The sequence below is a fragment of the Harmonia axyridis genome, chromosome 7 (genome assembly GCF_914767665.1).
Source record: "Harmonia axyridis chromosome 7, icHarAxyr1.1, whole genome shotgun sequence".
Taxonomy (NCBI): Eukaryota; Metazoa; Arthropoda; class Insecta; order Coleoptera; family Coccinellidae; genus Harmonia; species Harmonia axyridis.
The window spans coordinates 9,368,980-9,381,784 of record NC_059507.1 but is presented as its reverse complement, the minus strand read 5'-3'; the positions used below and the strand labels follow the sequence as shown (position 1 = coordinate 9,381,784).

General features: G+C 31.4%; 2 protein-coding genes and 1 non-coding gene across 3 annotated transcripts; all 3 read left to right on the top strand.

Moving 5' to 3' along the window:
- The first annotated feature begins 4,265 nt into the window (after nt 1-4,265).
- Nucleotides 4,266-7,299, top strand: LOC123684628 (peptidyl-prolyl cis-trans isomerase FKBP4-like). Its single transcript, XM_045623949.1, has 6 exons — nt 4,266-4,597; nt 4,894-5,021; nt 5,085-5,205; nt 6,044-6,442; nt 6,524-6,891; nt 7,085-7,299. The coding sequence occupies exons 1-6, from the start codon at nt 4,384-4,386 to the stop codon at nt 7,235-7,237; spliced, it is 1,383 nt and encodes a 460-aa protein (XP_045479905.1). The 5' UTR covers nt 4,266-4,383; the 3' UTR covers nt 7,238-7,299.
- A 792-nt stretch (nt 7,300-8,091) lies between these two features.
- LOC123684540 (peptidyl-prolyl cis-trans isomerase FKBP5-like) lies at nt 8,092-12,718 on the top strand. The gene is made up of 6 exons (XM_045623832.1): nt 8,092-8,639; nt 8,774-8,916; nt 10,746-10,869; nt 10,932-11,312; nt 11,429-11,796; nt 12,530-12,718. Exons 1-6 carry the CDS (start codon nt 8,447-8,449, stop codon nt 12,554-12,556), a joined length of 1,236 nt encoding a protein of 411 aa, XP_045479788.1. The 5' UTR covers nt 8,092-8,446; the 3' UTR covers nt 12,557-12,718.
- Nucleotides 10,031-10,102, top strand: Trnaw-cca. Its single transcript has one exon. It is a non-coding gene; the product is annotated as a tRNA-Trp (tRNA).
- Nucleotides 12,719-12,805: the final 87 nt, after the last annotated feature.

Below are 12,805 nucleotides of genomic sequence, written 5' to 3'. Positions count from 1 at the left end.
AAGTTGGCATTTCTGTTCAAGATGGCAATCGATTTAACAGCTGTCAAGTGATTTATTCTCAGTTTGGTTTGGCAATTCAACACGTTTAAACAATGGTTGCAAATAGTGCAATGCAAGATTGTCGTTGTTCCCGATTTTCTTTTTGTTTAGCGATGAAGCGCACTTCTGGTTGAATAGCTACGTCAACAAACAGTTTGGAGTGGAGCTAATCCTCAAGTGTATGTCGAAACACCGTTACATCCAGAAAAACTGACTGTTTGGTGCGCTTTATGGCCTGGTGGAATCATTGGTCCGTACTTCTTCAAAAACGTTAATGGCCAGAACGTTACAGTCAATGGTGATCAGTATAGAGCCATGATTAATAACTTTTTCATTCCTGAATTGAACAACCATGATGTCCAGGAGCTGTGGTTCCAACAAGACGGCGCAACATGTCACACAGCTCGTGCCACAATCGATTTATTGAAAGATACGTTTGGTGACCGCCTAATTACACGTTTTGGACCTGTGAATTAGCCTCCAAGATCTTGTGATTTAAAACCGCTAGACTACTTTCTGTGGGGCTATGTAAAGTCATTGCTCTATGCGGATAAGCCATAAACCCTTGGCCATTTGGAAAACAACATTCGCCGTGTTATTGCCGATATACGGCCACAAATGTTGGAAAAAGTCATCGAAAATTGGACGTCCAGATTGGACTACATCCGAGCCATCGTGGCGGTCATATGCCAGAAATCATATTTAAAATGTAATGCCACAAGATTATCTTGCGGATAAATAAAATTCATGAACATCGAATAATCCATCGTTGTTTTATTGCAATTTAAAGTTCTATAGCTCTAAAAAAACACCCTTTATTCTGCATATTCAAAAACCTTCTCTGTTTCACCGTCATGCTAGTCTTCGACGTCAAAATCACCGTTTTTGAAGCGTTGAAACGACTCTCGACACATTTTTTACGAATAGCGCTCTAACCATAGGTATTTGAGAGCATTCGATGAGCCTCAGTCCCAGATTTCTTCATATTGAAGCAGAAAATTAAAGCCTTTCTCAAATGACGAGAATTTGGCTCGTAAGCTGACATATTTAATCGAGAATAACTTAACTTTATAATGCAGACACAAATCGACTAATATTTCGATGGCGTTATGTTAACAAATACCTAAGCTTATTGTATGACATCTACGATCTATTTATTTTGACAACCATATCCGCTACAGCCATTTATTGCAAAACGGCGAAAGCAAAGTTGTACACCTAATATTTTGAAGATCCAGTTAGTAACCAGTGATAAAGAAATTATTTAATTTAACTTTTGGTACTTATTCACCCAATATGTAGCGAAAATTAAAGAATATTCTATGAAATGTTATAATCATCAAATATAAAGTGGACTTTTTATTAGATTCAATTCAATTCAATTTATTTCCTTTAAATTAGAGTACAGATAATCAAAACATCCACCAATTGCTGCTAGAATGAATTTATACTATCACAAAATTCATCTTCAGGCATACTATCAGCTTAATTGCTTCCAATTTACTGTTAACGAAAAGCAGATCCCCTGCTGTCAACAAATTGACTTATCGAGTAGCAATTGGAACTTCATGGTGTAAATGTGTTTGAGTATCTCCGCAAGCTCGCTTATTAGACGGCAGGGACTTGAGAATGACATAGGGAAACTCTCAATGTAAAGTGATTGATGAAACCACCATTCTGACACTTACTACAAACTGCAAATTATCGTCTTTCTTAACGATGCCTGCTTACTCTGGCATGGCAACTTTGTTCCGAATTCCGAAATAGTATCGTAATGTTTAATCAGTTTATCGCAAGTTTAATGATTTCCGATATGTATGTCAAGGACAGAATGCTTTTCGTTTGTAGTTGAATTTCTTTCAGGTTAATTTGAGAATTGTATTTACTCGATTGTTTTTGATATACAGGAAGTACAAATGAAAACGAGAGATTCCTCGGATAATTATTAGAGAAAAAACTCCTTTAAATATGGGCCTATAAACCCTCTGCATTCGAGATACAGGGTGTGTCTTGTAGTCCTACTTTTTTGAGTATGAGTTCATCACGAATCATTGCTACAGATCGGATAAATAAGGACCAAAACTAATGATTAATCTATTCATCACAGCTTGCCTACTGGATTTTTATAATAATTGTGTGTTCCTGAGGATTTCGAAAGAATCCTTTGAATTTTTTTTTCTCGAAATAGGTAGCACATACGACAAAACTACAAGAAACCAAAAGATTAGAACTGGATCAAAGTCTCTTTTTGCTTTTTCTTAATTAACAGTGATCCAACAAAAAAATTCTGGAGGAAATAAGTAGGTACTGTTCCAAAAAAAATATCATCCTATAGATTTGTAATTGAAACTGGCACAGCACGTTATGTAAGACCTAAATTATAATATAAATGCCAAATTTCAGTTGAATATCTTGTGAGGTGCTGCAGATGCTTTAAAAGAAAAATCAAACTTCAACACCTTATATCCCGAAAATATAGGATTCTTTTTCCTCAAAATTCAGTATAGGGAAAAACCAAAAAAGAAACAATCTAGCAGAATCTTCCTGGATTAGATCGTTCCAAAAAGTTTTTTCGAAACTTCGATACTAGTAGGTACCTAGATCAGAGAATTGCCTATCTGGATCTTAGCAAGAATATGCTACATCTCCTCACTGGATTCCTTACAGGACATTGGCGTCTCAGGAAACATCTGAGGTCATTCTAACCAAAAACCAAAAAATATCTGTTTTTCATAGATTTGTGGAAGTAATTATGAGAATAACGATGAAATTGAAACCTCTGTAAAGAACAAAAAGAAATATATAAGTGAAAATTTTTTGTGCAATATTCGTTCAATAAGGAAAATGATAATTTTTTATTTAAATGACCATAAAAAAGTTTTGGAAAATCGAGGAAAATCTAAATGTTCTATTTATGAGAATTTCCTTCATCAATCTGAAATATATCAGATATTGGGTGGTTCGAAACAAAAACAGCATTTTCCTTCACATCTGCTTCTATTTTCAGAATTATGTGAACAATGTATCACGCACCCCTGACTTGATAAAATTCTCCATTCAGCACTTCTCTAATTGTTTGTGAAACACAAACAATTCAGAACATACACCTAAATGAGCTTACACATTTATCTGTTTTCAGCACGTTTTACCTTTCGAATGTAAATTGTTTACATGGGTCTTTTATTTGAGGAATTGATTATTTGTCTTCAAGAGACGTGAGTTATTTCAAACTTGTACAACAAGGATATATTCGTGCAGAATCTACTGTGTTAGAGGAAGCTCTAACCTTTGGTTTGGAATAAAAAAATTGTTGGTCTCCGATCTCAAAATTTCCACTCGAGAAATCCTGAAAAACTTTGGTTTCGTGTCTATACGACGCTCTGCGTGTCTTCAACCATTTGTAATACTTCACTCAATATTTCCCAGGAATAACCAGTAAAAACTCATTTTTTCTCAAAAATTGACCTTATTTTCCAATACAATCACTTAAAAAATTAATTGAATTATGGGAATACCATTTGAAGGCAGGTGAGGTGTCATAGGAAAAAACTTACAGCAATCCTGACTCGCCTTAAGGTAATTTCAAGTCAAATTTAGAGGATATAATTATATGAGAATATAGTCCTTTTCGTCCATTCTCCACAGAAGTTTAGATTTTTTGAAAATGATGGGCCGATATTGTCACCACTGCATAAAGAGATCTTTATACAATGTTGAAACGTCTATATTATGGTTCACGATGTAGTACTGGGTAGTTTGTAGTATTGGATCCTTTTTCTACTCTGTTATCTGTGGATCGTTTTTAGAATCCTTGAAAGAAATTGATGCCATGATGATAGGTAGCCAACCTCCGTAAGGAGATGGCACCTTTAGAAGAATTTAGAATCCTGTATATATAAAGGATCTTTTATAGAATCCTTTATAAATCAGATCCTTTATAGAATTCTTCATATATAGGATCCTTTATAGAATTCTGTAAAAATAGGATCCTTTATAGAATTCTGTAAATATAGGATCCTTTATAGAATTCTGTAAATATAGCATCTTTTATAGAATCCTGTAAATATAGAATCCTTTATAGAATCCTGTAAATATAGGATCCTTTAGAAAATTACAGTATTCTACAACGACTGCAATTCGGAAACCTGTACTTGCACCCGGTAGATGATGCTTCCTAACAAGTTCATCCCATTTCATAGATATATATATATAATTGTCAATGGTTATCTCTAATCATAACCATAAAAAGTAAAATGAAGTAAACAAAACGATTCACTAAAAAAATCAATCAATTTCAATCTGGGTTGGTGCTATTATTGAATGTTTTTGCATAGGTGACATTCAATGGAGACCAATCAATTTCCAAAAAGTAGGCTGTTTCCAGACTTAATCGATATCAGCCCTGAACGAAACGGAAAAATTTGTAAGAAAATAATAAAAGAAGGCGAAGGAAATGGAAGACCCACATGGGGATGTGAAGTTGAAATATTCATTAGGAATGTATCATCTACCTCTTCTGATGAGGATGGAAAAGTTACTAAGTTTAATTTAGGAAAAGGTTATTAACTTTACTTTTTGAAACTACTTATGTTTTGAAGCTGCTCTGTTCATTCAAATTATGCTTTGCCACCCAGATTTTGAAATTATTTTGAATTTCATCATTTAAAATATTCAAGGTGGTTCACAACTAGCGTTGTTTTGATAGAGAAACTTCAAATTCCAATTCACCCTATAGTGTAGTAAATGCAAATAATTTAAGCTATACTACATGTATAATTCCATGAAAATATTTTTTTGAATATAGTGAACATGTAATATATCACATCAAATTATAGACCTGAATAATTTTTTAAGGTAAAATAATTAAAGCATGTGAAATTGGAATCTCAACAATGAAGAAGGGTGAAAAAGCTATATTGATATGTGAAGACCAACCTACAAATGATAATTCTTCAGCTACAACCACATCATCAGAATTCCAGGTAAGATATTTTGAAAATAAAGATTATCAAAATATATAAAGTGTATCTCATTTTCTCTTTCAGGTGGAGCTGATCAATTGGCAGCATGAAGATATTAGTCCCAAAAAAGATGGTGGCATTAGAAGAAATATATTATCACCAGGAGAAGGTAGTGAAACACCTAACGATGGAGCAGAAGTTGAAAGTAAGACTATTTAAATATTAAACTTTGATCTATAAAAAGTATTTGAAAAGCTTTTCAAATGATCAGCATAAATGGTCTCTATAATGAAAACTTTCAATCATGAGTTTTTTAGTATATTAGTGGTAACTTGAACAATATTAAAAATTAGACAATTTAATTGAATCTCTACAAATCACCAAAGAATTCAATCTTAACTAACACTCGAAGTAACCAGTACATCATCACCGCATTGTATATAGAAAGTATAGTAGGACAACCTGAGTTCACAAAAATGATTCTCAACCTGGATAATATAATACACACTCATTATGGAATATTTAATTTCATAATCCAACTTCGAATATTGTACCTCACTAAAAATCGTAGTTCATTAAATTTCCAAAAGAGATTACTTTGTATGGATGAATTTCCGGATAATATTGATACTCCTTCCTAGATGGCGCTGATGAACTATTAATTTGAATATGCGGTCCTTGAAATATTTTTAATATACTTGGCGCGGGTTTGGTAACAGATAGCTCACAAAATTTGAGTTAGAATTGACAATACAGAATTTACTGTTCTAAAATTTTATATTTATATATTTCATTTTATAAATAGTAAATAAAGGTGAAGAATAATTAGTAAATAATGGTAAAGAACATTGCAAAGGCAACTACAATGTGACAATCCATGTATAAAGACGGTATATTCTCATTTAATAAAGATAATTTTTTCAATTATATTACCTGTATACAATGCAAATAGATTGGTCATCTATCTAACAGGAAAAGAAATTTCCTATAGGTTATATATTCAGCATAACACAATACAGCTGGTGAATAAATTTTTTTTTCAGTAAGCTTAATTGGTAAATTCCAAGATAAAGTATTTGATCAAAGAAGTAATGTATCCTACTGCATAGGAGAAGGAATGGAATATGATATTATAAAGGGAATTGATTTGGCATTATTAAAATTTAAGAAAGGAGAAACATCAAAACTCTTTATAAAACCTCAATATGCATTTGGTAAAGAAGGATCTGAGAAACACCAAATTCCACCTGATTCTGAAATACAATATGAAATTACATTACTACGTTTCAATAGAGTCAAAGATATTTGGTTGATGAATGATGATGAAAAAATTAAGGAAGCTAAATTACTGAAGATAAGAGGCAATGTTTATTTCCAGTTAGGGAAGATACCAGTAGCTATTAAGATGTACAATAGGGTGGTACAAATGTTGAAGTTATTTGGTGAGTTCATTGATTATGTAAAATTAACAATTTTGATATGAATTTGTTTCTAGGGTAGATTATAGTACTTATGTTTTTCAGAGGATGGAAGATATATAATGGAAGGAGATCCTGAATCTGAATCTACATTCTTCAGTGCTCATATGAACTTATGTTTATGTTATCTTAAAAGTGAAAAGTATTCCGAAGCCAAACATTCTGCAAATGTTGCATTGAAGTTACGTCCTGATGATGAAAAAGCTCATTTTAGAGCAGGTAAAGTTTATTTTGCCCTAGGGGAATACTTCTCAGCTCTTAATGAATTCAAGGAATGTTTAAGAATAAACCCAAATAACAACGCAGCTAAGACTGAAATCACACTGTCTTCAAATGCCCTTAAAGAACATACAAAACAAGAGAGAAAAATTTATGGGCAAATGTTTGATAGGTTTGCAGAAGAAGATACACAGGTAATTGATAAGTCAGTTTTTCTGAACTCCTTATTCAACTAGTTCGAGTCTTTCATCATAACAGTTCCACTTGTACAAAATATCATTTTAATGTATATCATTATCTCTTTGAACAGGCTTTATGATAGCTTGTTCAACATATCCATATTGCATTTAAATTAATAATGCAATATTTTATTATTTTCATTTTCAGAGGGAAAAAAGTGAACTGAAGAAAATCACAAATGTTATGTCATCTGTTGGTGAATGGGGCGCTGAAGATAGAGAAAGAGAACCAAGTGAATTTGAAAAAGAAAATCCTGATATCATACTTCTAAACAAAACTGGGGAATTCAAAGATATGTGATCACAGTTTTTGTACAAACTTTATTATATTCTGAAAAAATTGAAATAAAATTATTATTACTATTGTTGGATTGAATTTTATATGCCTCAAATTATAATTTGAATTTGTTCCAATTATATCAGAACCTTTGATTTCATAAGAAACTCCATCCGTCCACTTTCCAAAGAAAATATGAGTTTCGCATGAAATTTGCTACAAAAATCAGTTGTTATACCACAATGATACTCCTGAGATAGAAAGAAAAAGTCTACGAAAACAATAAACCATTGTGTAAAATTTGTAGTGTTATATTGTCAACGATTCGACTGCAAATTTTTATCCCAAATTTCATTTTAGTTTATTGTCTGCGTTCACGAATTATAGATATGTATAAAAACTCTTTGAGAGATGGAAAAAGGCCACTTAAGTGCTTTGCAGTTTCAGATGGGCCTTAAACTTTGTAAATATTAAAATCGTAAGTTAAACTCTATAACAGATGCAAATAAAGAATAATAATGATGATCTAAGTGATGAACTTAAAATTGAGTTGGTATATATTTAATGAAAATAATGGTTATTTAATTTCTATCTACTGTTAATGGGTAAAAGAATAGAATGGAAAAATCATGTTGAAGTCTAATAGCGTATTCGACTGGCTGCGCCAATGCGAATTAATTCGAATTTTTGTAGTGCTAAATGACATAATTAGTTCGAATTTATTCGAACTAATTTAGTCGAATTCGCTAAAAATTTAAACGAAATTTGCTTAGTAATCTGTGATTCTAACAATCTGGCAACACTAGCAACAAAATCCCCTAAATGACACTGCTTGCACATGCGGACATTTAGCAATTTCTTGGGCTCAAGGTCACTGCCGATTCTGCATCAGATTTCAACAGGAATCAGGATTTCAAGCAGCAGGAGTTCAGACAAAATACTATGCAGGTGCATTCAACTTCAAAAACTTGAATATATAACAAATCTTTTATCTCATGCTTGTGTTTTGGCTTTTTTGAGTTGAGAAAAAATATGCTGCAATGAAGATACAGCCTGCGAAAAATTTTCTTTACAAATTTTTTGGTTATATCACTGAACCTAAAAAATATAAACAATTTCATATCTTATCTGTGATTTCAATATGACTTGAATTGGTATGGTCAATCACAAACATATTTTATTAACCATATTATCATTCAAAAGCTAAACACTGCGTTCATTCTTTAAACAAAAATGCCTGAAAAAATAGACATTTATAAAGAAGATAGTGGAAAAATTTTCAAAGAGATTCTTGAAACTGGAGATGGGGAATTAATAGCAATTGGAGCCTCTGTGAAAGTACATTACACCGGATATTTGCTGGATGGAACGAAATTTGATTCAAGTGAAGATAGACATGTACCCTTTCAGTGTAATGTAGGTGTAGGTAAGTCCAATTCATTTTAGTGACAGTATTTCTATACTGTTAATTTTCATTCAGTAATTTATATACTCGTACAATATTCTGTAAATGGTTCGATGTTTTCATATTTGATAACTAATTTGTTTATTTTTACGTAGGGGAAGTTATTGCTGGATGGGATATTGGTATTTGCTCAATGAGAAAAGGAGAGCATGCTATATTAACTATCGACTCTAAATATGCCTATGGTGCTGAAGGAAATCCACCCGCAATCAGACCTAATGCAGTATTAAAGTTCAATGTAAGTGGAATAGTCAATCATTAAAGACGAATATTTGTTGTAATTTGCATAATCTGGAGCATTGAGTTCAGAAAGATTAGTATAGCCTCAAGATATGATTGCATATAGCAAATATAAAATGCCTTTATAGTTCCTTCCACCTTACTACCACTTCCATCGTTCAACTTGTAGAGCATCTAGCATCAAATTTTATACTGAAATAAGTAGAACTTACAGCAGTATTTGAAGAATATAATAATGATAAAATGTATATTGATATGGAAAAATTAAAAAGCTTTGTAGTTGAATGTGAATAATAGATAAAGTGAAGAGCCGATGGTGAAAACAAAAATGTAGTTATGGAATCAAAGCCAACTGAACATAAGACTTCAGATTAGTTATTTATTTTAGTTTGTTTTATAAATGTTCAGAGGTATCTCTTTGCTTGTTGAATGTAGTTTTTTACATTGAGAAGTTATAATAAATTTGGCGGATGCGCTCTTATTTGATTCAAATCAATGGGAATTCACATTTTCTTTCTTTCTATCCTGAACTTCTCCATTTCTATTATTGATTTTAAATTTCATAACTACCTACTATAGGTATTGGTTCGTGCAAGTGCTATTGTTGGTGAATTATATCTAAAACCTTCAAATCTTCTAGTTATTAAGATTTCAAATTCCAATAATAATAGTAATTCATAATTTTTTTTTTATAATTCCGTCATATAAATATAAAATAGAATTGTCAAGTATTTTTAAGTGTCAGTTAAAATTTTTTGTAATATTATCAAAACGACGCGGTGACATCTATGAATTTATTACTGTACTACACTGAATATTATTTATTCATTATTTATAATAATAAAACTTTGGAATCGTTAGAGGAAAAACCAAAACTCCACTCCTAAAATTTTCAGGTTAACTATTTGCAAGGTATAGAATTCAAAAATCGTTAGTACGCCGTTCATCGGTTTTTTTTCGGAAGCTATACGAGCTGTTTGTATGAAATTTTGTATAAAAATTTACTAAACATTCAATTTGAAGAAATACGATGATTAAATTCAAAGGTATTTATTTTCCAATTATTTCAAAAATTTCTTTGATCAAGCCGTGCTGCTCGTATATTTCCAACAGACTCCGTGGCGCAACGGTAGCGCGTCTGACTCCAGATCAGAAGGTTGCGTGTTCAAATCACGTCGGGGTCATGCGATTTTTTTTTTTGGAATTCAATGATAATATGTAATCAAATGATATTATAAATTCCGAAAGTGTCGTTTTTGGACTCTATTTGACGTAAATTTTCCGCGAAATAAGAATGAAAACAATTATATTACGTCCACAGTGTCATTTCACAACAATTGTTGTCTTGCCTTCAGGTATTATATCCATTAACACCCGAAACAGTGATGGTAATTGAAGTGAAATAAAAAATAGTCGAAATTGAATGTTGTTTTTATTTATTATCTTGATAATAATGATCATTCGTTATGATTATTTTTTAATTTGATCGCTTTTATCATGGAGACAACTTTTTCAAAGGCATTTTTTAGCAAACCTCATGAATTCTGACTAAAATAAAAAAAATCGGTTTCAATTATCTGTTCAATTAAATTTGTTCAAACAATATTATAGACACCCAAAACTATTTTTTAATAAATGTCAACATTTAAATTTAGGATTTTTTTTATCGTTTGATTTTCGCATCTATTTATTTTATTAGCAAAAATTTTAGGGTATATGTATCTACATTCAAATTCACACATCCCTGTAATGATGTATTGATTCAAATCTATCATCTTTGTCTGAAAGAATATTGTTTGGATATGAAAATAATTTAGCTCTTTGTAGGTGAAAATTTTGGATTGGGCATATGAGGATTTATCTCCAAATAAAGATGGTACTATACAGAAGAGACATACATCAGAAAAAGGCAGTGGATACTTGAGTCCTGCAATTGGAGCATACGTTCAAAGTATTGAATATCACTACATAATCCTAATTGATTCATTAATTTGTCTGTTGATATATTTCTAGTGCACATCATTGGAAAACACAATTCGGAAGTTTTTGAGGATAGAGATGTAATATTTCGCTTAAATTTAGAACTTCACGACAAAATCGCTCTAGGAGTCAAAGGGGCTATACAAAAATTCAAAATGGGAGAAAAATCCACATTGTTCCTCTCGCCAAGGCATGTATGTAATATAGATTTTCCTATTCAAGGAGGAATAGTAGAGTATGATATCCAATTGAAATGCTTTGAAAGATTAGAAAAGTCTTGGTCTATGGATGAGGATGATAAAATTCGGGTTTCGGAAATGTTCAAAGAAAAAGGAAATCAGTATTTTAAGGGAAACGAGTATAACAATGCTATAAAGTTGTATCAGAAAATTTTGAAGGATATACTGGAAAAAGGTAGGTCTCCAATTATAGCACTATAAAATATAAAAATGTTGAAAATTTGCCAATATAATTTACTGGGAACATCTCTCAAAAACAATAAGTAAACATTGAATGAATTAAATTTGTAGATGGTGATCCAATAAAAAAAAATGATGAAGATTGTATCAAACTAATACTCAGCACATATTTGAATTTATCGTTGTGCTTCCTGAGGATAGAGGAATATGAACAAGCCAGAGATTCAGCTTTCAAAGCAATATCTTTATCTTCCACCAACGATAAAGCACATTATAGATATGCACAAGCGCTACTTGCCCTTTCAGAATATGAAGAGGCAAAAGAACATTTCGAAATATGTTTGACAATTGATCCAAAAAATTCTGAAGCTAAAAGTCAAATATCTAAATGTATGGCAAATATGCAGAAAAGCGCTGATACAGAGAAGAAACGATATCAGAATATGTTTAAAAAGTTTGCTGAATTTAACGTGAAAAAGGTGAGTTATTGTAAGAGTGTGAATTTTTCATATATCAATATCATATGGAGGAAAATGAATCTCAAAAGTTTTCAATGTATAAAACAAGGTATCTAAGACTGCTCCATTTTGAAGCTATTTGACTATTGAATTTGGTCCATTTGTGTTACGTAAGGAAACTCATTCCAAAAATTTCATGATGTAACGCATTTTTTCGGTGTGGAATTCTTATACTACAAGAACTTATACTTAACCAATAACCGGTACTTCTTCAATTTCGACCAAACACATCAAATACCAGCTGAAAATTCCACTTGAAAGACATTGTTTACAAACCAACTAAAAATATTTCAATGATCTTGATATCAACTAGGATATTTTCAGTTTAGTTTCACAAAATTCAATAACAATGTTGTGTTTCATTCTTTTGTTCATTATGAAATGTTGAACTATTCATGTGTAATAAAGCATCATTAAATTTGTGTGCTTACATAACTTGTGCTAAGCACTTGCTTGCAACTTGCCTACTCTTGTAGTAATAAGGCCTTTATCCCACTTATATAGTCAAAATAGTAAATAATTATTCAATAATGTTCATGCGACAATATTACAAACAAGACAGATTAGAAGAATTGTGTAATAATTCACAGATAACTGGTAGTAGTATGCTTATTCTATAATATTAAGTGAAAATCATTCAATATGAAAGGATTATCTCCATATAATATTAATGATCATGAAAAAAAAATTTCAGGAAGATGAAGAACAGGACAAAAGTTGAATACTGATGAAGGAGGTTGGCCATCTAAGGTATGATTAAAAGGATATGGATTGTTCGAGGTTGTTTAAATGTTACCAAGGCTGAAAATTTCGAATTAAGTATTGTTGTGTTTTGTTAATTATATTTTATATAGTAAATTTTTGATATTGCTACCATTACTAATTATTATTTGTTTTTTCCTCTTTTTGTCTGAACATCATTCTGATGACCATAATGAGCTAGGAATAATGCCTACACAGAACACAGATT

Coding starts and splice junctions, on each gene's coding strand:
- LOC123684628 (XM_045623949.1), top strand. CDS start 4,384: ATGGAGACCAATCAATTTCCAAAAAGTAGGCTGTTTCCAGACTTAATC. Junction 5,022..5,084: donor CCACATCATCAGAATTCCAG/GTAAGATATTTT, acceptor TTTCTCTTTCAG/GTGGAGCTGATCAATTGGCA. Junction 6,443..6,523: donor ACAAATGTTGAAGTTATTTG/GTGAGTTCATTG, acceptor TATGTTTTTCAG/AGGATGGAAGATATATAATG.
- LOC123684540 (XM_045623832.1), top strand. CDS start 8,447: ATGCCTGAAAAAATAGACATTTATAAAGAAGATAGTGGAAAAATTTTC. Junction 11,313..11,428: donor GAAGGATATACTGGAAAAAG/GTAGGTCTCCAA, acceptor TTAAATTTGTAG/ATGGTGATCCAATAAAAAAA. Junction 11,797..12,529: donor CTGAATTTAACGTGAAAAAG/GTGAGTTATTGT, acceptor AAAAAATTTCAG/GAAGATGAAGAACAGGACAA.